The following is a 23,227-nucleotide window of genomic DNA, read 5'->3' on the forward strand; positions in this document are numbered from 1 at the left end:
TGATCATATTTGTTGTGGGTTCGATAGAGAAGTAAGAGTTACATTCGAGGTAATGCCGCATTGACTCCTCATACAGTATATACCAATCGCATGTGCCTGTACGTACGGTGAGGGCTCACAATAAACCTGTACCAGATGCATCAACCTCGGAGCTCATGCATATGTTCCACGAATCAATTGAATGCAATATTCACAAAACACCAACCATGATAGTAGAGTATGTTACAGATAGATTTTGGTATAGTAGCACGCCTTGGACTAGTCGGTCTCGTCTGTATGGTAACCCGCGCGTCTCATCGCACCGAGACGATGACGAGCAGCCCCTAGATCCTTCTCCAGTTTGAGAATCTCCACTTGCTGTTCCATCTCCCGCTTCTTGAATTCCAACGCTGCCATGTTCTTATAGTCGACCTCTTCTTCTTGCGCCTGCCTTGCAGATATCGCCTTGACATGCCTGACAAGAGCCTTGCAGGCCTCAGTGACGGCCTTGGCCGCCAGCTCTAAGCGCTCCTGGGTCTTAGACATGAGGTTTGCCTTTACTCGAGAAGCCGCGACTAGCTGAGCTGTGGCTCCAGCCACTTCGTTAGAAGCAACAATCAGTTGCTCGAGTGAATGCGTCCCGGACAGCACCCCATCGGCACTTTCGATTAGCATATTGGTCGCAAACGCAACGGAGCGAGCTGCAGAAATAAGGCCTTCAGTCCACCGGTTGTTGCGCTTGTAGAATTGCTGCGTAGTGCTTGAACCCTTCCCTTGAGCAACAATCTCTTGTTGAGACTCGGTGGCAGCCTGGATCAGCCGTGCGATGGCGTTAGTGATCGCAAGGGCAGCAGCCAAAATGGAGTCGTGAACTTGCAGGTCGACCGCGCTGAAGCGCCCGGAATCACGCGGGCGAGCCATGAGCTGTTGGAGGCGTTCGGTAGCAGCTTCAATGGCTTTAGCAGTGCCCAACATCTCCTGCTCGACAAGATCTCCGATATCACCGTTCGTCTTGCTAAGTGCACCAGCCTTGCCACCTTTAGGTACGAGAGCATCCACCACTTCTGAGAGCTTGGTCAGGGCATTTCGTGCTTCGCCGTTGTTGCGCATAGCAACCTCTCTCCTCTGAGTCAGCTGGGGCAATAAGTCGAGCTTATATGACTGGAGATTTAAGAACACTCTCAGCCCAACGTCCCCCGCGCCCTTGGCAACGTTGACAAGTTTGTCAGACGCTTCTTCACTAATCAGACGAGTGATGCCCTTGGTATTGATGAGCACGTCCGACAGCGACTGTGCGAGCTCGTTAGCACCTTTGATGACGTCGACATGCTCTCCACCGATTTCACCGCCCAGGTACATGTTGAAAACCGTTGCGAACTCTGTCGCGTTATTGATAGCTTTCTCGATCATTGACAGCGTGTATTCAGGTGTTGAATTGAGATTCCCTGCTTGCGCTGGTGACTCCAATTCATAGATCGCCTCGTCTACTTTATGTACGCAAGCTTGTAGAATAGAATCTTGAAAAACCCAGTGTAAAACACTAAACGCAACTGCAAAATGAGTTCACCCACCGATAATCTGGTTAAGCTTTTTCCTGTTGTCCAAAATAAGGGTGTCAATTTGGGCGTTTGTCGCCTCGTCTGAGATACCTTGGTTCTAAGATAATATCAGCGAAGAAATTCAACAGCTCCGAAACGACGAACCTGCTGAGATTCATGGAGTTGTTGTATAGTACTATCCATTCCCTCTTGAAGGATAGCGATTTCCTGGTCCTTCTCTTCTTTAAGTCGCTCCAAGTCAACAGATGCATTCTCTAGCTTCACAAGGAGATCGTCGATCTGCAGCTGCTTAGCCTGTAGAAGACATGTCAACTGGAATTAAATGCGATAAACAATCAATCTACAAACCCTCAGAGAATCCTCGAGTTCGGACAATTGTCTGTTGTACTTCGACAACACACCGGATACTTCCGAACTCTTTGATCGCGAAGCATCGTCCGCCCGTTCGTTGGCATAGCCGAGCTCTCGTCGCAAGCGATCCAACTCATCCTTGTGATTGGACTTCTGGCGATCCAGATCAAATCTAGCGCGATCACGCTCACGAATCATATCCGCGAGCTCCAGGTTCTTCGCCTTCAAATCACGCTCCATCCTTTCCATGCGGTCAACTGCTTCTTGTGCCGAGTTGGCTTTCAGTTGCATCTGCTTAAACTTGGCCAACATATCCAGATGCTCTGAGCGGAGCTGACTGTACAACTTCGCGAGAGCCTCGTATTTGTTGCGCCAGAGGGTAACCTGATCTTGCAACTGCTTTATTAGGTCGTCCTTCGACTGCATTTGTGCATTGAAGTTCGTCGATACACCACCAAGCTCGCCCTCCAACGCTTTTACTCTCTGGCAGAGTTTATGAACTGAGGAATAGTCATCATTTTAGAACGGGGACATACCCGGTCATATTGTTCAAGCATCAATTGATCCCGCTCGAATTGGCCACGCATACCCAATAGTTCTCGCTCCAGCTCTTGTACATGAGCGGCAGCCTGGTTGTTGTATTGCATCATCTGCTGTTGCATAAGCTGCTCCTGCGCGAGCCGCTCCCTTTCGGCTTGTTCGGCTTGCCGACGCTCGAATTCACGACGCTGTTGCTCTTCCAAATCTTGCCGATGACGCTCTTCAGCTTCACGAGCAGCAAGCAGAGCAGCCTGCTGGTCTTCGTACTCCTTCAACATGCGTGCTTGTTCACTGATTGCGGCAGCATCAGGTGCTGGAGTGGCTGGCGGAGGCGTCTTGATAGTGGTAGTCGTTGGCCTCGCGGGAAGATCTGGGGCATTGCCACTGTCGAGAAGATTCGGAGGTTCCTTTCATATCAAGTTAGACAAACACTGAAGAATAAGGGTGCAGAATATTCGCACTTGACCAAGCTTCGGAACATTGATAAGACCGGTCAGATACTTGAGATTGGAGCACTCATAATAGAACTTGCGTAGAGCGTAGTGCTGGGCGTTGTACCTTTGGCGTAGCGGCTCTAATGCCTCATTATCGCCGGTCCCTGATCAGGGGTCAGCAAGCAGGACTTCTGGTTATGCAATTACCTACTCCGATACATTGCTCGCAACATGCTTGTTATGAACCGATATATGCCCCAGCTCTCTTTCACAAGAGGAACAAGGGCAGATATGCGACATTCATTGCTGGCAGAATGGCGAAAATGCGCGAATATCATCCTCTGGAATGAATCAATCTGATCCTGTAGACCCATGAGATCGGATATGGTCTCGTAACTGCGTTACATAAACATTTATTCAAACACGTCAAGAACAGATGTACATACCCTTCGTTGGGATCATCAATACCCTTCAGTGTGACGTATTCTTCGTACTCGAACAGGCCATTGAACTCTGGTCGTAGACGGTGGAATCGCAGCTTTGCCAAGATGAATTGAACGTAAGTCTTGATCAAGGGACCATAGCCTACCCGCATCTGTGAGCCTTCCTTACTGCCACCACCAAAGGTTGTACCGCACCTCTGGGGCTCTCATGACCAACTGTTCGAGCGCAAGTCTCTAGCCAACCAGTCTGTCCGTGTGATTCTTTGATCGTCTGTGATAGTACAACGTCAATAAATGAGTTCACTATGATATATAGACATACCACAGGGTGACCCTCCTGCAACACCTTATGAACGGTGATGAGCGCCTTAAACGTCTGCACTTCATCAGATAGGATTGGTTGGACGCGGAGGCCGGTCCAGAATGACATCGAGGTATGATAATCCCAAGTATACACAATGCATTCTATATCATCCGGTCAAGGGACGTATCGAGCCGCTGAAGAGGCAACGTACTTCGAACATGTTTCTGTTTGGGGGCCGTCTCGTCAGGATTTGTCGCCTTCTTGATATTTACAACTAGCTCTGCCTCTGCCTTGTCCTTGTCGACTGGTCTGGTCGGGTAGTGGACTTCATCGCCACCGTCAATATCGTATGCACCTCGGCCTCGCTGTCCTGAGAACCTGGGGAGCAGTGAGCTTATGAGCGTCCCCTAAGGAGTACGGCTTACATGGTAGACCCGTCGTGTGTCACAGCTCAAGGATAGGCAGCAGTTTGAGGGGGAGGCCGAAGGTCGTAAGTGCGCAGCCAGTGAACCAGGCTTGGGCGCCAAATAAATCTTGTATGCCGCACTGATCCCGGCGTGCTTGACCGATTAGCTTTCCACTCGCGATGACAATGTTCCCTTTCCTCCGCTACTCAGAGTCGTCGTGGCTAAAGCTAATGCGAACAAGACGCCGTTTCAATACTGATATCTCTCTGAGGCGTTCTGAGTCTACCAGCTCTACAACCCGTATATACAAAGCTAAGCAAGAACCCTGGATCACTCCTACTATGGTTCTGGCTGGAATTATTCCAGCCTTTACATTTGCTCTTGGAACGTGGCAAGTTAAACGTCTTAAGTGGAAAGTGGCCATGATAGACGAACTTGAAGAGAAGTTACAGAGAGAGCCTATGTCTCTTCCAAAACGAGTGAAGTGCGGTGCTACCTACTCATTTTATTGACCATCTCTTATGTGCCATCCTTGGTAAGTCTAGCAGCCATTCCCGATTTTGCATACCGCAAAGTGATGTTGAAGGGGCGTTGGGATGCCGAACATGCCATGTTGCTGGGGCCTCGTGTCCGAGACGGGACGAATGGCTATCACCTCGTCGTTCCGCTCATTCGATCCGACGGTTCTACTGTTTTGGTCGATCGTGGTTTCGTTTCCAAAGATATGGCAGGCGATGCCAAGTGCCATCTTGAAGATGGCGAGACCCAAATTCTAGGCATGCTTAGAACTTCTCATGTCCGCAATAATTTCACCCCCAATAATGATCCTGAGAAGGGCGAATGGTATTGGGCAGACATATCTGCTATGGCAGAATATGCTGGCGGGGAGCAGACTGGTGTCCAGCCTGTGTATATCGAAGAGATTTTTGGTACGTTCCTTACCCTCTTTATTCGATGTTGTCATCACAAACAGTATCCATGGTATTTAGGAGGGCATGGGGGGGAGGTATCTTCCCGGTTGGCCCGTGGTATCCCCGTAGGTCGGGCGCCGACAGTTGACGTAAGGAATGCGCACGCATCCTACGTGGTGACCTGGTAAGTGATGTGTGGAAATCAATGAACCAAACTGACACTTACTAGGTATTCGCTATCCGCATTCACAACAGCTATGTTTATAAGATTGCTAATGAAGCAGCGACAGACGCGAATGCGCCTTCCGCGCTGACTTCAGGTCATAGTATGCACTCTTGAATAACATGTCCATAGTGCACATGTCTTGTCCCTTGTATTTATCATGAAATTCGACCTAATCCAGCAGTCCTAGCAAGGCGAGAATTGTCAATGAGTGATGTCGCACTAAGGGTGATCTTTTCAAGAATTTCAAGGCTGAAATAGCATAATAGTGCGTCCTTATATTTGATCGGTAGGATCTGCGATGCTATCCAGGACAGGAGTGTTGCAAATATGCTAGATATTTCCTTGAGGTGGCCACTGTTGGACCCTGAGTCGGCAAACACACTACCATTCTGTGTACTCCAATCTGCCGGCGGCGCTTTGCGGCACCATTGTTGCCCGTGGCTGATCATAGGAACAATTTTAGTAATTCCTAGTTCATTACGCTCCCCGCATGTCCCTCTATGCATCGATTCTCCTCGTACACCGAAATACCTTGTGTGAACCACTCGGCCGTGTTCGCTCACGATGCAGGTATGACTTTGGGTATCCAACTGTGTGTTCTATGTCAGACGAGAAAATTAGCGAAAGCTTGGGTATCAAGGACAGGCTACAAATGCATGCAAGAGAGTGAAATTATCTACTTATGCTAAGACTGTTCAAGCCGTCGCATTGCCCAGATTCACGGAGCCTCGCAAGGAAGCTGGTTAATTATTTATCATCACACCAATTCTTTTTTTCAATAACACTGAGGGTTTTCCCGGAGGCTCTGGCTGCTGACGATATGGCCCACGCTATGCGCTACCGTCAACACGCTCAGGTATCCGCTTTATCTGCGTCTTTTGGAGGCACCAACTAGCGTATGATGGTACATTCTTACTCCTCATATCCCACTGGCACTGGGCATTCAATTCCCATTGATCTGATCAATATGCGTGTCAATTCGGTCGAATTCCCTGTAGGTGGGCCACGACGCCAAAGTTCCGATGGACGCCCAGAAGACCGACACTCAAATGAATACTGTACGTCTTTTCTGAGTCGCATAGGGTCCCAATTTTAAGTGGTTGATCACTCGCAGCGGGTGAGCTAGTCACGCGCAGCAATGCTCATGGAAAAAGAGGAGATATTGAGGAACTATTATCACATCTCGAAATGTAACCTTCGTCCTCTACGATCGCAGCCGTCTCTCTTACTACAGAGTCTCAGTCATTCATCGGGTTTCCAATTTTGCTCGCCGCCGCCAACTCGACTCACATCGGGAGCACCAATCGTGGTTGATATTCTAGCATTGACCCAACAACCTCCTCTGCTTCGTTTTAATCCATATATGCGAATGCGGGCTGAATCTCTCTCGTTTATCACGAATATCCGGGAATCAAGAAATGTCTGGCACCGTTATGCTACCGTGCGTCGCAGGTGTAGGTCCGACACGAAGCCTTCTAGGGAATGATTGAACGCCACCTTGAAATTGTATATTGCGTGTTTCTCAATTTGTAAATTATGTTCATTGTACGTGGTTTATTGGGTGTGCGAAGGGAGTCTGTCCCAGTCGGCCCGACCAAGCATTATCAGCGCCGGAAATGCATATTCACGTGTTCCCGCTCATGCTCGCCTCAAGATGGATCATTGTCATTAAGTCGCCCGTACAAACTGCATGGATCCCATTCTGCTCGCTTTGACTCCTGCTACTCACTCAAGCTCAGTCGTCCGTTCTTTAGTCCTTGGCTGGCATCCACAAGGCGCAGCTCATATACTCTGATGCAAGAAGCGAGGCCTTCTTCCTCGACAGACCATACAACCTCGAACTTGAATGCAGATGCGACAGGGAGCCCTTCAGCCGAACAGGGAAAGCATCTTCGTATATGTTTTCCTCATGGCGAGGACCGCGCAAGCCTGGTCGATGATATTCCTGCGGACTCTATGAGGTTGAGATCTTCTCCTGGGCTACGCAAGTCTATCCTTGGCCAGGGCAAGGATTCGCTTTTGATTGAGCGACGTCATGATTTTGGACGACGGCGCGTTAGATCGGTTGACATGAAGGCGGTTTCGCCTCACATAAAGCGGCATTCAGTCGAGGCCGGTGATGTTACCACTCGCTATTCTAGGAGAGTATCCCATACTGGTAGTCGAGGTGTCCAGAAGGAGAGAGAGCCACAGAGTGCCGTTTTGTCTGACGGTCAAACAGACCTCTCTTTGTCGTCGGCATTCTCTGACGAATATGACTTATGTGAGTCCCTGTTCTGCATGTCCACGCAGATTGTTCACATTATTATAGCTCGCGAAGGCATGTCTGGAAGATCATTGTAAGACCAGAGTCATGTTCGCTGAAGCCATTATGCTTAGATCCAAGAATAATAGAAGACGTGCGACATGCAGTCCGTTTGAAAGCCCGGCGAGAGGCTCGACTGAAGGCAGCTCAAGCTTATTCACATACAGAGCATCAGTCAAAATCGGACGTGGATCCATTTAATTCACGCGTTTCCCCAGTCAAAACGCATCTTCAGATACATCCGACTATAGCTGCTGCCCCGGAAGTTTTGAACAACGATTCAGAGATTGATTTCAGTCCGTCTATTGGAACAATTCCCCTTCACCCAGTTCCTTCATCTTCGAATGGTGGCGCGACGCTGGATTGGTCTGGTTCTGCATCAGAAGATGAAAAATCGGACAAGAAGTGGACGCTGCACCTATCGAAGAAGAAACAGAAAGAGAGACAAGCGCTGCCATCGAGTCGGATCGTTGTCGAGAGGCAAGATTCGTTGTACGCAGGTGTGTCCCTTTCATTTCAAGTATTGTAAGGGTTGAGCTAAAAGGTCGCCTTAGACAAGCTAGCACGCATCAGAGAAAAAGCCCATTCACGCACATTGCGTAAAGCTGCAATTACCAGTGACCAGCTTGCGAGACGTTATAGCATACTTCTGACGCCACCTAGCTCGCATGTGCCGTTTTTCAATCTCTTGCAAGTTGTTCGTTGGTACGATGGCCAAGAAGCCATAGCTAAGGCATCCCTGGACAAAACGGAACCGTTCACGTGGTTGAAACACCTCGACAAGGGAGGTCGTGATTCACCACGCATTCCCTGGCATGTTACGGCCTCGATCGTCGAGGAATATATCAAATCACGACATAATCAAATAATGGCTACCATACCCGAAGATGAGGTTGTAAAGTCGTCTCCGATAGCTCCTTCTTTTCCAGAGAACATGTCTCCGTCGAGTGGTTCACATTCATGGAATCCGTCACCCCAATTTCTTGAGCCTTCGCTCTCTAGACGGCGGTCTTCATATGATCAACAGCTGTCTTTTGAGCCGCATGTCGAGTCTGGGCGAGAATCCGTTATTGGGGAGTCTCGTCCCAGTAGCGAGGGCTTCACGCGGTATTGGAAGCAGTCACATCAAATAACGACTGAGTCTGCCCCGAGCTCTCTATATAGCTTTAAGCTCAACGGCGGTGGTTCTTCGGCGAAGAGCAATCATAACCTCCGAAACGTCGCGAAACGCTTGCGTCGTAAACCATACGACAGCGAAGATGCTTTATCATCCGCTCGCAATTCCGTGTCGGAACGCAGCGTCTCAGAGGATGTCCCAACAAAGATACGAGGGTACATGCATAGTAGACCAACGACCCCTGGATTGCTTTCTCCGGACGAATTACATACCGACGACGACAAGGTGTCATACGAGGCTGTTGACAAAGGTAACGGCGACGGTCTGCCAACTTCTACGTTAGAGAAGTTTCCCAAAGGCGGTGATATAATTGGTACACCAACGCCTGAGACAGCTGTGGACCGCCATGAAGTGTCGCCGTCCCTCTCGCGTTTCGTCCCTATTCGTCGTTTGCGGACTTCTCTTCCGACGTCTCATCGCGCCCTTGCGCAGGAGCGTGAGCAGAGGCAGCGTGCAGTTGACGAGGAAATTGAGCGCCAAGAATACGAACGCAAAGCACGGTAATTATGTTAGCGTCTTTCCTTTTCCCTAGAGTTCTAAAGACACACAGGATCCTGGAAGAGACGGCCTCGCAGAATTATCGCATCCGCTATCTACTTCAACGTGTGGCCGCCACAATCAGAGAGTATGACGTTGTTCAGTCAGGTTTCATTACCTGTCCCGAGGTGCTCTCCTCAGCGATTCCGTCAGACGTATTGGAGGCTTTTTCACATGACCCCTCTGCGTTCACGAGCTCCACTCGTTCTGTGAAGGGGTGGAAAGCTGTCGAAGACATCCATGAGCGTATTCGACGACAGCGGAAGTTATTACGAGCATTCGCGTCATCTATGGCATTTGAGTCCGCCGGCCAAGGTCTTCAAACCAACGTCTTCGACGACCCGATATCATCTATGGGAGATGCATTGAAGAAGTTGGAAGAGCATCACAGTTGCATATCAAGTCAAGCAGATAGGGTGACAGACGCGTTAGTAAGGGTCAAAGCAGTCCACCAAACCGTCAAGGAAGACTATAATAATACTTTAGCACACACATCCCTAGTGTATCCTGAGGTAAGAGCTCTAGCTCGCGTTGCGTCGCCTCAGCTGAAGGCTTCAATAATATATAGCTTTCACAAATTATAGCACTAGAAGAGAGCTACAGGAGCCACTACCAACAATTCTGGGATATTGGTCTCGACGCGTTGACTCTGTTATTGGATACAGTCACACCGTTTTGGCGAAATTACGGGAAAGTCATAGGAGAAGATGTTCAAGATTTTCTCATCATTCCGTGGTACCGCAACGAGTTCACTGGAGAACCCAAGAAATACCCTCTTACCAGACTCCCTCAACGTTCGTTGCAACATTGGATCGGCTTGCTTTGTCTCTGTTTCTTCAGTCTTGGTTTTACACTCTTACAGACTCGCGCCGCTTTTGCGCTAAGTATGAATTGGGATCTTCCGTGGGTTACTCAGGCTGGGCTTTGGTGGCTAATTTTTCCTTTCTTCATACTTGGATTGTTGGTGCAGTGGTGTGCAGTTCTCATTGAGGTCTCTATCGTTCTCGCACAGTGGGGGGTGGTAGTATGGTGGATAGGCTGGGCTGTTAACATCTTCACGTAACTTATTGTAGTCCCTCGTACTTGCCTTGCTATCTTGCAACATTTATATCGTAGTAATCAACTATTAGTACATCTAGCTGCTACACTTGAATACGATGAAAGCTCGATTATCTAGCTCCTCCTGGTTCAGCAGCTAATGAGGCCTGATTCGGTACGATGTAAGGACTGGCGACAGTTGCGGAACCCGTCCCACCGACGGTAGGGTATGCTGTTGGAGTTTTGCTCTCTTTCGGAGATGCGCTTGGTCTCTCACTCAATACCGGAATCACGCTAACTTCCTTGATCCTAGGACCCCGGCCACCGATAGTGACCTGAGGGATGTCGTCTACCGCTCTGCCAGCTTCGATGCAAATTCGGCAATATCCTAAAGAGGATCTCAACAAATATACAAATCCACACAAAGAGTGAATGAACTGACTGCCACCCATCATTAGTGGAACATCCGTCTGTCCGCAGGCACGACATGCTATGGGAAGGGGGGTCATGACTTTTGGTGAGACCTGTTGTTTCCGTTTGGAAACAGCGCCAGTCTCGACCACTTGGGTTCGCACTACTTGCTCACCCCCTTTACGAGAGGACTGTCTTCGTCTAGTCCTTGTTGTATTTCCACCGCTTGGCACAATAGTCCTTGTGCTGTATGGTGGTGCTACCCCCTGGAATAAAATTGTGAACATCCATCTGATACGAACTAGGGACAAGGGGACCGCACCGCTTGGATTTGTTGGAAAAGTGGGCCATCAGGCAGTCTATACTGTAGAAACTGGCGCCTTTCCATATTACTCCTCGCCTATAGTTCATAGTAAATGAGCAGATTACACAAGAGTATATTGAGTCACCCACTATTTCATCCAGCGTGGTCTTACTTTTATCTTGATCGCCACCAGACCATGCCCACAGCGTCTTCCATAGCATTGGTGCCACCTTTGACAAGCGGAACGTGACAACGTAAGGCTGAGCAAGCTGAGAGACATCCGTACTAGATGCTCCACTATCGGAAAGCGACGGCCGAACAAAAGGTAGAACCATTGACAATGTTACGTCTGAAGGATTATAAAAATCGGCTGGGCTTCTCTCACATACAACTGGTCCACGAGGAATTACCCATCTATCAGACGATTTCTCCTGGAATTCGATCACGATGTCAAATTCTCTCTCGGGTATGGAAGCCGCAGGGGATTGCAATGTGAGGGTAGAGGATTGCGAGTCTGGGATTCTTTCCGGCTGCTGTATGGCACCTAACGACTGAATGAGGAGACCTAGTGTTTTCAGTTGATCGGGTGTTGCGCGTCCTGATGATGCAAGATGAAGAAGATTCTTCAGAGTAGGATTCGACATTGAAGCGATGTTGACTTGCGACACTAGATCTGGTGTCACAACAGCTACGTGCCCGACCCCAGCGCTAGGAGTGCCTTGCCCAGTCAATGCAGACACTGCTATAGAGGTCGTAGAGAGCTGAGAGTACGATGTATTTTGTGCTCCGCTAAATGAAGTGGATGCCAGTGCCGGCTGGCTGGAGTGTGGCGGAGCAGAGGGAGGTGTAGGATTTGGGGACCGGACCAAATAATGAACCTCATAAAATGCGGTATTTGAGAAGACATGTGGACCTATAGTCAAATCATATCTTCCATGTGCCTTGATTGTATGCGGGGGCGGGACGACTTCAGGAGCTTTGTTGCCACGAGCCTTTGTGGAGAATTTGGGGAAGGCGGTCGAAAGCCATTTTTGTCGCGCTACACATAAAATTTGCTTCAACGCAAAGACATACTAAAGATGCGACAGAAATTACATTGCCTTAAGGATTGTAAGACTACGGAGCTGGACATACGTCAACTTTTGTAAAGCGTCGCCGGTAGAGCAACGAACGCGCCTTTGGGCTACACTATGCAGTTCAGCACTCCTTGAGTCTTCCCCGACGTTGTCCAGTTCCCAGTTCGGATGAGGGCCAACTGGAAGGCGTATTCCATGCTGCATGGGCGAAGTGCACGAAATGCAGAATCCAACGCGCAAAGGAGGCTTGAAGTTAACTGGGGCCACTTAGCGCTGAGCACTAACTCGGAGCAGCCACCGAGAAAGCCACTGAGAGCGGCGGGGCGCCCGTCGCGACGGAGTCTGAGTCTGACTTTGTCGCCGTCCTCGTTTGCTTCAACTTGAAGTCGGTCATGTCGACGCGTGTTCGTGAGTGCCTCTGTATCGGCTTCCGACTTTTGTTGTTGCTGAAGTTCTTGCAGAGAAAGGCAGCACCGTCTTTAGACCTGTTGCAAGACCACGAGTTCGTCCTGGCTCCGAGTCGCGCCAGACCTCTGTCGTGCCAGACACTCAAAATGCTAGAGGTTCATCGGCTGCTTCGCATAAGGAGCGAGTTCTCATAGACGCTGATTCATCTTCTATGCCACCGCCTTTGGCGGTACCCTCCAGACCTGTCCCTGTCGCGGAGGCCCGGTATGTTCCTCTGCATACACCGGCGAGCTCGAGCTCTGGCCAAAAAAGTCTACCGCACGTCCATATCTCAGACGACACTGAAAAAAGACCCCAACCCCTTCTCATGCAGACACAGCTTTCTTCCGATGATATACCTCTCCGACAAGTCACACCAAATACTGGAAATTTGATAACCCCTTTATCGAGAGACAGGCCCGTCCCCGTTTTAATTGGCCACTCCCGTAGTGCCCCAGTACTAGTATCCCAAACACCAGCCGTTGAACCACATCATATAGCTCATACACTGCCCATCCAGCAGGTCCTCATTCCTCCCGACACCTACGTTCAGCATCAGTGCGTAGATGGATCTCAATTAGCTGTCGAAAACCCAGCGGCCGGTCTTTTCAGCTCGAAACCCACTCACACGCGTAGAGAGTCAGCGTTGAACAAGGGAAAGACGATTACTGAACTTCATGATAGTGGCGATGATAGCGAACAAATTGAGCTTCCTACAAAGAGACGACGCAAGAAGAGTTCGTCACAGAGGGAAGAAATGTCTGAGGCCGCCCCGAAGAGGCGTAAAAATAAAGATTCTACCACACCTCGAAGGTCGCGGACGCGTACACCATCTACACCTCCTTTCGACTCCAATGCTGATCCTGGTGAAGAGCTGGACCCAACCGTGACTACGATGTCCGCTCTCTGCGACGATACGGGACAAGGACGGATCAGTAGTAAGGCCGCGCAAATCATGACCAATCATGCGGCATGGCAAGTAGCGAACAAGGAGAAGAGGGCGCGTCTCAGAGCGATCATGGAGGCCAAGAAATATGGTAGGGATGCCGAGAACGAGAATCAGCCGCCTGATAGATCAAGTCAAGCCGCTGCGGAAGCAACCGAGGGTGGCTCGTCAGGAGATGTAGCGTCTACTAATACGGGTGCACCAACTGCAGAACCGTCTTCTGCGAACGGACATTCTCCTAACGAGACTCGGGCGGGGGACGACTTTGATTATACGGAAGATCTCTCCACGAGCCGATATAATGTGCAGGTCAGAATTGGGGCTAGTGGGGAGACCATCATCGACGAACAATCTCTTTTTGTCAATCGCGACGAGGAGGACGACACGGCAAATTATACTCATGTAGAAGAGTCAGACACCACAAAGTTTGTCAATTCTCTGACCTACAGCAAGAAACCGCGTGGCTCTCGCTGGAGCGCGGAGGAGACCGAGTTATTCTACGATGTAGGTATTTCATTCTGCCTCTGTCTCTGCCGAATTTCTGACCTTGCATTTATAGGCTTTATCGCAGTTTGGCGAGAACTATGAGCTAATTTCGTTTGTATTGCCTGGACGTGATCGAAAAGCATGCAAGAATAAATTCAAAGCTGAGGACAAGAAGAACTCTTCCCGCATCACGTACTGCCTCAATCATCGTCGACCGTTCGGCGAGTAATTGTTCCCTCTTTGACTGTATATTTCTTACTGGATTTGTGCTCGCAGATATTGAGACGCTCTCACGCATGACTGGCAAAGACTTTTCTGGACCGACACCAATCATTAGAGCACCTACGCCTCTGCGATCGACCCAATTGGACGCGAAATTACAGTCGCAAGAGCAGAGCGTAGCTCCAGTGTCCGCTGATGAAGAGGTTTTGGGCACTGTCGATGATGTGGAGAAGGATGTATACGCATTTGAAGAGATGGATGACGCGGGATAATCATCTAAGCTCCTCCAAATATGTTCGTTGATCGCATCCAACATTATATCAAAGAGAAGTTACAGTGCTGGTGTTGTCAAGGAAAGGCAATGCGATGATCGTAGATTGATCACGGGCTTAACAGCAAGGAGGGCCTTGAGGACAATAAAAGGAGCCAAAAAAAAGCAAGGAGGGCAACAAAAGAAATGCCAGGACCGTGGATTGAACACGGGACCGCCAGAAAGCCACTCACGTACGTAACTTCAGTCTGTCGCTCTCCCAGCTGAGCTATCCCGGCCTATATTAATTCACCACTCACGTGACTTCAGTCTATTGCTATCCTGGCTTATACTTATTCCTTGTGCAAATGCTACTTACTAATGGCTGCATAATGTGAAACTATTCATATTATTTAAAGATACCTTTACCATCCAATAATATCTAAGTAATTGAATAATTAAACAATCGGAATATCTGAGTCTTGCCTGAGGCCCGCGGATGAAAACTTCAGTCTGTTGCTCTCCCAACCGAGCTATCCCGGCAACACGCAATATTATCTGAGAATAAGCACTATACTTCTTTCATCAAGCTGCGCATCACAGAGCAATCGCGGTCAGGTGATTTGTCGCGCTTCACGGTCTCGCGCGCGGCCGACTGCTACACTCTTACCTTTCACCCTGATATTCTGCATAATGGTCCGTCGTACTGCTTCCCAAGCTGCCCCATCCCGACCCACCAGTCCTCAGGGAGACGACTATGACGAGGTCAGCCAGCATATACACCCGGAATATCGACTTGATGCACATTGATTCCAGGGACCCTACTTCGACAGCGTCGACGAGCTGCAGCAACATGTTGGTGTTGTTATTTTTTATGCGCGTATATTATTTACATCTATGACTTCAAGGGCATCAATATGCAAGACATTCTGAAATTGAAGGTGCGGATGTCGTTCATCCTGTGTCCCTGTGTATTTCAACGGAAACATAGGCGGCCGCCATCAATACGGTATCCGGTGTAAACATGACAACGAGGAGGCAAATGCTAAAGATAAAAGTTAGTTTTTTTTTGGGGGGAGAGGGTTTTTTTTTAATCAGTGCCCCTTGCATCTAATGCATCGGCAGGGAATGTCCGAGGCTAAAGTCGAGAAGATCAAGGTTGGTGTCATCATGATTAGTTGAGCATTAACTACATTACCGATTGCAGGAAGCCGCGCATAAGGTCCTAGTATGTGCATGATCTTCCTTGTCGCCTATATGCGCTACATTTGTGTGGCAGGGCTCCTCGTTCGCCACTGGCCTTGAGATTCAGGAAAAGCGAAAGCGAGTGCTGATGGTCAGTACCGGCAGCAAATCTGTAGATACTATCTTGGGCGGTGAGTGTTTTCTTATGCACCAACTCTGGCATTCTTCTGATGCTCCAAAGGTGGCATCATGTCTCAATCTATCACAGAAGGTGCATTTTATTTCACCCCCAACACGTATGCTGAAACTCGTTTGTCAAAGTCTACGGCGAGTACCGCACAGGGAAGACTCAGCTTGCGCATACCATGAGTGTTGTGACCCAGCTACCTCCCGACATGGGTGGCGCTGCAGGAAAGGTGAGTGTATGCGCGCTTGATATTATTACTTCAGCTTAGATCCATTATGAAGGTGGCATACATCGATACAGAAGGTACCTTTAGGCCCGATCGTATCAGATCGATTGCACAGCGGTTCGGGGTGAATGGCGATATGGCGCTGGAGAATATATTATACGGTTGGTTTATGGTATATTTGCGCGCCCTTCCATTCTCAATTGGCTACGCAGCGCGGGCGTTCAACAGTGAGCACCAGGTAAACGCTGCTAATATTATGCATTATAGTAGCTAACCTTCCGGAATGCAGATGGAATTGATCAACGAGTGCTCCATCCGCTTCGCAGAGGACAAGGACTTCCGGCTTTTGGTGAGCTATTGCGTTGGCATTGACTAGTAACATCGTTGACCTGCTGCTTTAGATTGTGGATAGCATCATGGCGTGCTTTCGTACCGACTATTCCGGAAGAGGAGAATTGAGTGAGAGACAGCAGAAAGTAATGACGCATTACAATCTACATGAAGTCTACCTTTCTGACTCAACGGCCTGCAGCTTGCCCAAGTAGGTTATACTCCAAAGGTATCTGATGCTGATTTACTTTGCAACACGTAGATGCTCTCCAAACTCAGCAAGTTGTCGGAAGAGTATAATGTATCTTAAGACATCCTTTGCGTTTCTCGCTACGCTGACCACTTTTTAGATCGCAATCCTTCTGACTAACCAGGTGCAATGTGCGTCATTCATAAGTACGGTTGTATCGAGCACTGACTCTGCTGGTGTAGCCGATCCTGGAGCCGTGATGACATTTGTGGCTGGAGGTGCCCTGAAGCCTATCGGCGGGCACATTCTTTCCCATGCATCCGCAACAAGGATGTTCCTGCGCAAAGGTTTGTCCGGTCATCTGTGCACGAACAGAAACTCTTATTGTATCGAGTTTGATTGACATCGCCTCCCAACTTACTTTCCGCTAGGTCGCGCTGAGGAGCGCGTTGCAAAACTGGTCGATAGTCCAGATAGACCGGAAAGTGAAGCATCTTACAAGCTCGACGAAGGCGGCTGGGCGGACGTCTGAGGGATCTCGTTGACGCACTCACGGATTGCTGCTGAAATCTTCATGGTTGCGTTTCAAAGTGCTGACTGTGTACTCTGCGCCCGTGGTCTTGCTGTGTTCTGCTAACTCGACATTACATCCTTTCTGGTGCGTTCTCTTGCAATGCCCTGATATCCCTCCTGGTAGCCACTCGAACTCTTGCTGTGAATAGTCTAACTAAAGTTGTGGCTCTAATTTCTTGTAATGTTCATCGATGTCGGTCCACAAATACACGATATGCAGCCGTAAAAAGTATTTGTGAGCAGGCCCCGCATCGAGCTCGGGCCCGACGCAAGTGGGTGCTGATTAGACTCGTGAAACCCAGTGCCTTTTCCTCTTCGTCTTTCCTTGGGGGCACCTGGTCTCGTGCCTAGACGTATCGAAGCATGAGACCAACTTGTAAGTATTTATCTGGTATATTCAGAGTATTGACAGTTCAAATTCTGCGTCGTTGAGTTTCACAGAATTTTCATTGGGAATACGTTCTAATGCTTGCAGTACTTGCCAGCTGTTTCGGTATAATTGCGAGCGGAGTGAGCGGAGATGAACCCACCGAAACGGCTAGATACGAGCCTAGGTGCTGATTGGTAACAAAACTCTCTGGCATGGCTCTCCGCAGATTCCTAAGATAGTCTGGGAGTGAAACATATGACCACCAGTGTAAGCCAAGAGGTGAGATGACTGGTCCTTCGGCCCGCGCCTGTATTTAAGTACGATCGTACACCCGCACGAGCACCCTTGCGCATAGCGATGGCCCCACCAGCATTCTTACTCGTATTTTCGGACCCCGGGAGCGGCGTTGATGAAGCCGAGTACAACGACTGGTACGAAAACGAGCACATCCCGCTCCGCGTGAATACACCTACGTTCCTCAATTGGACGCGATGGAAGGCTGCCGACGGCGAAAAACCAACCTACGGAGCTTCATACGACCTGGAATCGTATGAGGCGACCAAGAAGCCGCCGTATACTACGCTCGCGGAGACGAGAAGCGACAGAGAGAAGGAGATCTTGAAGAAGCTGCAGGTGCTGGACAGGCGACACTACGAGCTATACGAAGGCCCGTCGTACCCGCCGTCGACGCTGTACGATGAACACACCCCAGCACCGTACGTGGTCTTCGTCTCGCTCGGGGTGAAGCCTGAGGATGAGGATGAGTTCAACAAATGGTACGACGAGGAACACATCCCGCTGCTCGCAAAGGCACCGGGCTGGATCAGGAGCCGGAGGCTCGTGCTGAAGGACTGGGGCCAGATGGGATTAGAGGGGCAGAAGGGACAGAAGGAGCCGCCAAAGTTCCTGACGGTGCACGAGTGGCAGTCGCTGGATGGACTCCAGAGCGAGGAGTACAAGGCAGCGATGAACACGGCGTGGAGGGAAAAGGTGATGGCGGGGGTGGTGTCGAGGGAGAGGCGGGTGATGGAGTTCCTGAGAAAGTGGGAGAAACCTGTCGGACGGCTGTGAGGTCGGGCCCGAGGACAGAGCGAGTTCTCGGCGGGTGCGCACGTTGTTTAACTCCAAGGTGCATGTAATTTTAGCTGGGGAACGCATGTGTCTAGCCAGACCCATGTGATCCATCACCCACACGTCCTCCTCGTATCGCCGTGAGACATCATCCAGCGTGTGTTCGTACCCGGAATAACCGCTGCCCTGCTCGCTCATATGTTCTGAACAGGCTCTGCGTTCGCCACTTATCACTCCAGGTGCCCAATCATACATCGTCTCGTCGACATCGACATCACTTGTCCCGGGACGTGATGGATACAGTATGTCCAGCTACCCGCACGACATGTGCATCCGTCTGCCTATTTTCCTACCGAGATAGCACGTTCCAACGTCGCCTAGCATAAATATCGCGGGGGAACACGCCCTCGACGTTGCTTTTGCCAGACGTTCTGCCCGCTTCAGACGATCACACAATGGCCGTAGCAGCAGGTTTTCTTGCCGCCGTCGCCCTCGCGTCCCAGGCCCATGCTTTTGGATTTGGCTTGGAGATCCCAGTCTACAACACGTTCCCCAACATCTCCTCCTGCGTCAGCGAGCCATTGTTTTACTCTTGCGAAAACAAGACGGAGATCAAAAACACTTGCTGCTCGCCCACTCCCGGAGGTGTTGTTCTGCAGTCCCAATTCTGGAGCACATATACGGGCTTGGAAAGCGAGGGCCAGCTGTTGCCCAAGGACAGCTGGACTATCCATGGTCTATGGCCCGATAACTGCGATGGGTATGTTAGGTCTGTTCCCACCATCTCGCCGCGTTAACGCGACTTCTACCAGGTCTTACAACCAGTATTGCGATTTCTCGAGGCAGTACGACCCCGACCCGTCGCCCGCTGTTCTACCCAACGGCACAATTATACCCCCATACCATGGTATCTCCGTCGAAAGCTGGATCCTTGAGTTTGGAAGGTTCGACCTTCTCGACTACAGTCAGTACCATAAAGAAAACAGTGCATGACACTCCCTTATACCGTTTGTCTATAGTGAGCAAGTACTGGATTAACCAAGGCGCATCCAACTCTGATTTCTGGGCTCATGAGGTAGGATATACATGAATTGACGGTGATGATATTCACCTTGTCTTGATCCTACTATCTAGTTCTCGAAGCATGCAACATGCACGTCAACCTTTGATGTTGCTTGCTACGGCCCCGACTACAAGGAACACCAGGAAGTCATCGACTTCTACCTCGCTGTTGTCCGTGCCTTCCAGCAGTTCCCTACGTTTGACATGCTTGCTGCGTGAGTACTGTGAATTTAATAGCGAGGACTTTGACTCATTAGTCTAAAGCGCTGGTATCTACCCGTCGAACACGACTACCTATAGTCTCAAACAGATCGAAGACGCGCTCAAGTCTCAGACGGGAGCCATTCCTTATATTGGTTGTGGAGGCGAGTATGGTACCGATTTGGAAGAAGTCTGGTACTATAACCACGTAATGGGCACGGTACGTTGCCAAGCTTGCATGCATCGTCACCAGATTCAACGAGCTCGCTTGTAGGAACAATTTGGCCGATTCAAGAGTATTGATTCAGATACTCCCTCAACCTGCAACACCACTATGGGTATCTGGTACTATGAGATTACCCCCACTTCTGTTCGCGAAGTCAGGACGGAGCCTTGTGCTGTCTTTTAAAGCCGCTTAGGAAGATTTATAGTCATTGAAGACGGCTGGATAAAAGAGAAAGAACGCGTAAATTACTGACTATTGTTGGCGACCATTGTTCACGCTGCACATTAGTTGTCATGATGTTGTATAAGTGGGAACGTATAATTGAATTGTGGCGCAAGCGTTTGGAAATCTGTGTCAGTTGTCATGGTTGTATGAAATGGCCCAATCAAGATTACCGCAGATGCTGATATGCCTCCTGAATATCATCTGCAATCGTTCTGGGATAGTCGATTCAAGACCGAGTCACATTTCGAATGGCTCGGGGATGGACAACATACTCTAATACCGCAGCTACGCACCTTCCTACGCTCTCAGCAGCAGTCTAATCCATCAGAGACACCTCCCCGTGTTCTGCATATCGGTGCCGGTACCTCGACATTGTCCGATCGCATTCGCGAGGTGTACTATGATGTCTACGGAGATACCATGGGCGTTGGGAGCCATGTGATAGTAAACACTGATTACGCAGAAACTGCCGTGCAGAGAGGGGTGGAGGCAGAGATCGCGAGGGCGCAGGAACAGCGAGGCGGCGGGGTGCGGTGGGTGCAAACGGACATCCTCAAATGGAAAGACATAGCACAACTTGTTGATATCAGCCCAACGACCGGCGGGCACGCGAGTGGCAGGAATACCGAGCTGTTCGCAGCTGTGATGGACAAAAGCACATCGGACGCGATTGCATGCGGCGCGGACATCCGTCTCGATGAGCTGCGAACCCGTGCAGACATACATCCTACTCTCGAGGCATACCTTGCGGAACATGACGCCCCTCCCAGTATGCACCCCATCGAACTCCTCTCTCTCCACCTGGCATCGCTCGTCCGGCCTGGAGGCGTCTGGATTTCGCTGTCGTACTCCCCAAATCGGTTCCCCTCGCTCAAAACCGAGCTAGGGACGAATGGGCGAGAAGACAGAGCAGGGGTCCTTCGTACAAGCAGATACTGGGATATGGAGATATGTGAGGCTGTTGCGGCTCCTTCGGGGATGTCTAAAGCAGGGGTTCATGCGCCGACCGTCCATGACTATGTTTATGTGTTGCGTAGAACAGATAACATCTAGGGGTGAAAGGTATAGAATATAGCATCTACAGGCATATAGCAACGATCGTCAATAGCAGCCTGAGGCTCCTTTGAAAGTTGCAATAAAACTCGGAGCAGTATTTTATTTCAGGATTCACGTGCCTTGGCAAGTGCTGGCCTCCGTTACTCATCGACTCGCCTATTTCTAACCATCACACTCATGCGGAGAGCAACGTCCTCCATCCTCCGGGGCAGTCTCAGGCGACAGCGGCTCTTTCACAATTCTGCAAAGGACAATGCCAACCCAACCGTACAGATCACTACTCTTCCCAATAAAATTCGCGTAGCTACGGAGTCGACGCCTGGGCACTTCTCTTCTGTAGGGCTCTACGTGGACACCGGCTCTCGCTATGAAACTCCCTCGACATCTGGCGTCAGTCACTTCTTGGACAGATTAGCGTTCAAGGTGCGTAGCTATGTTCCATAAGGGCCATGCGACTTATACGTCTTCTCATGTACAGACGACCACTTCTCGCTCCGAGGAGGAGATGGCGCACGCAGTCGACAAGTTAGGCGGTCAGATTCTGTGCTCCTCCTCCCGTGAATCCATCATGTACCAGTCGTCTCATTTTCACCAGGCAACCCCTCTTGCCGTATCTCTCATTGCCGACACTGTCCTAGATGCTGCATTCTTGCCAGACGAGATTGCTGCCCAGCGGGAGGCTGCACGCTATGAACTTCGTGAAGTAAGTGCAAAGCCTGAAATGATACTCCCTGAAATTCTCCACGAGGTCGCCTACGGCGAGAAGACTCTCGGGAACCCGCTGCTGTGTCCTGAACACCGAATCGACGTCGTGGACGAGTCTGTGATGCGAGCATTCATGACACAGTGGTATCGCCCCGAGCGCATGGTCATCGCTGGTGCTGGTATGCATCATGAGCAGCTCGTGGAGCTGGCGGACAAATGCTTTTCATCACTCAAGCATATACCAGAATCAGCGCCTCAACCTCAAGTCTCCTCCCGGCCGTCGACAAACACGCCGCAAGTGCCCTCCCAGCTTCTTCCTTCCTCCTCGCCCTCACTGTACAAATCGCTCACCCGTGCGGCATCCTCATATTTGTATCCAACCGGCGTGAGCCCTGAGCACCTTGTTCCGCCATTGCCCTCGACTGCGACGTATACAGGAGGGCATCGGTTCCTACATGATCCAACTTTAGAGTTCAATCATGTCTATCTTTCCTTCGAAGGCGTCGGCATTCATGACGATGACGTCTATGCATTGGCCACTATGCAGGTCCTCTTAGGAGGAGGAGGCAGCTTTTCTGCTGGTATGTACATAATTCTTGTATGCGTTTCATCACCGACCGTTTTCTGTAGGCGGCCCTGGAAAGGGCATGTACTCGCGACTGTACACGCATATACTCAATCACTATCCGCAAATTGACCACTGCGCGTCCTTCCACCACATCTACACAGATTCGTCACTCTTTGGGCTCTTCGCGTCGTTCGTGCCCGCAGCGGGTCGTCAAGGTAACTCGCCTGCACAAATCTTCCCCCACCTTGTGCACCAGCTCAGCCTCTTGCTGTACACACCTACAAGTCGTGTAGAGCTGAACCGCGCAAAAAATCAGCTCAAGAGCAGTCTGATGATGGCGCTCGAGAGCCGTGCGGTCGAAGTGGAAGACCTCGGCAGACAGGTTCTCGTGCATAACCGCAAGGTCCCTGTATCAGAGATGTGCGAAAAGATTGACGCAGTCACTCCAGAGTCCCTTCGTGCGGTGGCTGCGCGGATATTCAGCCCTGATACGGCCAAGAAGGCCACTGTGGTATGTATGGGCAAGGAAGATCTTGGAGATTGGCGTGCCGTCCTGAGGAAATATGGCATAGGGGGATATTGATGATTCGCTCTAGTACATTGATTGCGGTCTTTACACAGTACATCATCGATCTAATACATACAGCAGTGCTCGGAACATAAGACAGTTGCAAAGCAGCGAGGGGAAATAAGTTAACA

The 23,227-nt window shown here is 50.1% G+C and overlaps 9 protein-coding genes across 9 annotated transcripts; 7 read left to right on the forward strand and 2 right to left on the reverse strand.

The window, feature by feature from the left end:
* Positions 1 to 258: 258 nt before the first annotated feature.
* Positions 259 to 3,736, reverse strand: FIBRA_06630 (uncharacterized protein; the record flags this gene model as incomplete). The annotated part of the gene is made up of 10 exons (XM_012328343.1): positions 259 to 1,496; positions 1,551 to 1,635; positions 1,683 to 1,832; positions 1,887 to 2,372; positions 2,426 to 2,836; positions 2,891 to 3,027; positions 3,075 to 3,259; positions 3,310 to 3,448; positions 3,502 to 3,577; positions 3,629 to 3,736. 10 exons carry the CDS (start codon positions 3,734 to 3,736, stop codon positions 259 to 261), a joined length of 3,015 nt encoding a protein of 1,004 aa, XP_012183733.1.
* Positions 3,737 to 4,358: 622 nt separating this feature from the next.
* On the forward strand, positions 4,359 to 10,236 carry FIBRA_06631 (uncharacterized protein; the record flags this gene model as incomplete). Its single annotated transcript, XM_012328344.1, has 10 exons — positions 4,359 to 4,501; positions 4,558 to 4,946; positions 5,007 to 5,112; positions 5,184 to 5,254; positions 6,956 to 7,417; positions 7,466 to 7,493; positions 7,541 to 7,959; positions 8,014 to 9,136; positions 9,187 to 9,685; positions 9,742 to 10,236. 10 exons carry the CDS (start codon positions 4,359 to 4,361, stop codon positions 10,234 to 10,236), a joined length of 3,735 nt encoding a protein of 1,244 aa, XP_012183734.1.
* Positions 10,237 to 10,342: 106 nt separating this feature from the next.
* Positions 10,343 to 12,206, reverse strand: FIBRA_06632 (uncharacterized protein; the record flags this gene model as incomplete). The annotated part of the gene is made up of 6 exons (XM_012328345.1): positions 10,343 to 10,599; positions 10,654 to 10,888; positions 10,945 to 11,022; positions 11,076 to 11,999; positions 12,061 to 12,114; positions 12,150 to 12,206. 6 exons carry the CDS (start codon positions 12,204 to 12,206, stop codon positions 10,343 to 10,345), a joined length of 1,605 nt encoding a protein of 534 aa, XP_012183735.1.
* A 188-nt stretch (positions 12,207 to 12,394) lies between these two features.
* On the forward strand, positions 12,395 to 14,375 carry FIBRA_06633 (uncharacterized protein; the record flags this gene model as incomplete). The annotated part of the gene is made up of 4 exons (XM_012328346.1): positions 12,395 to 12,410; positions 12,464 to 13,899; positions 13,955 to 14,090; positions 14,158 to 14,375. 4 exons carry the CDS (start codon positions 12,395 to 12,397, stop codon positions 14,373 to 14,375), a joined length of 1,806 nt encoding a protein of 601 aa, XP_012183736.1.
* A 671-nt stretch (positions 14,376 to 15,046) lies between these two features.
* On the forward strand, positions 15,047 to 17,003 carry FIBRA_06634 (uncharacterized protein; the record flags this gene model as incomplete). The annotated part of the gene is made up of 18 exons (XM_012328347.1): positions 15,047 to 15,118; positions 15,170 to 15,208; positions 15,262 to 15,294; positions 15,345 to 15,410; positions 15,479 to 15,511; positions 15,561 to 15,581; positions 15,633 to 15,729; positions 15,780 to 15,809; positions 15,860 to 15,954; positions 16,007 to 16,112; positions 16,164 to 16,189; positions 16,241 to 16,300; positions 16,353 to 16,427; positions 16,484 to 16,492; positions 16,544 to 16,582; positions 16,632 to 16,662; positions 16,714 to 16,818; positions 16,903 to 17,003. The coding sequence occupies 18 exons, from the start codon at positions 15,047 to 15,049 to the stop codon at positions 17,001 to 17,003; spliced, it is 1,038 nt and encodes a 345-aa protein (XP_012183737.1).
* A 768-nt stretch (positions 17,004 to 17,771) lies between these two features.
* On the forward strand, positions 17,772 to 18,485 carry FIBRA_06635 (uncharacterized protein; the record flags this gene model as incomplete). The annotated part of the gene is made up of 1 exon (XM_012328348.1): positions 17,772 to 18,485. One exon carries the CDS (start codon positions 17,772 to 17,774, stop codon positions 18,483 to 18,485), a length of 714 nt encoding a protein of 237 aa, XP_012183738.1.
* A 455-nt stretch (positions 18,486 to 18,940) lies between these two features.
* On the forward strand, positions 18,941 to 20,157 carry FIBRA_06636 (uncharacterized protein; the record flags this gene model as incomplete). The annotated part of the gene is made up of 6 exons (XM_012328349.1): positions 18,941 to 19,245; positions 19,298 to 19,449; positions 19,505 to 19,560; positions 19,620 to 19,762; positions 19,812 to 19,968; positions 20,023 to 20,157. The coding sequence occupies 6 exons, from the start codon at positions 18,941 to 18,943 to the stop codon at positions 20,155 to 20,157; spliced, it is 948 nt and encodes a 315-aa protein (XP_012183739.1).
* Positions 20,158 to 20,382: 225 nt separating this feature from the next.
* On the forward strand, positions 20,383 to 21,252 carry FIBRA_06637 (uncharacterized protein; the record flags this gene model as incomplete). Its single annotated transcript, XM_012328350.1, has 1 exon — positions 20,383 to 21,252. One exon carries the CDS (start codon positions 20,383 to 20,385, stop codon positions 21,250 to 21,252), a length of 870 nt encoding a protein of 289 aa, XP_012183740.1.
* Positions 21,253 to 21,432: 180 nt separating this feature from the next.
* On the forward strand, positions 21,433 to 23,111 carry FIBRA_06638 (uncharacterized protein; the record flags this gene model as incomplete). The annotated part of the gene is made up of 3 exons (XM_012328351.1): positions 21,433 to 21,678; positions 21,734 to 22,541; positions 22,591 to 23,111. 3 exons carry the CDS (start codon positions 21,433 to 21,435, stop codon positions 23,109 to 23,111), a joined length of 1,575 nt encoding a protein of 524 aa, XP_012183741.1.
* Between the last annotated feature and the right edge of the window lie 116 nt (positions 23,112 to 23,227).

This window comes from Fibroporia radiculosa (genome assembly GCF_000313525.1).
Source record: "Fibroporia radiculosa TFFH 294 genomic supercontigs, scaffold8194, whole genome shotgun sequence".
NCBI lineage: Eukaryota > Fungi > Basidiomycota > Agaricomycetes > Polyporales > Fibroporiaceae > Fibroporia > Fibroporia radiculosa.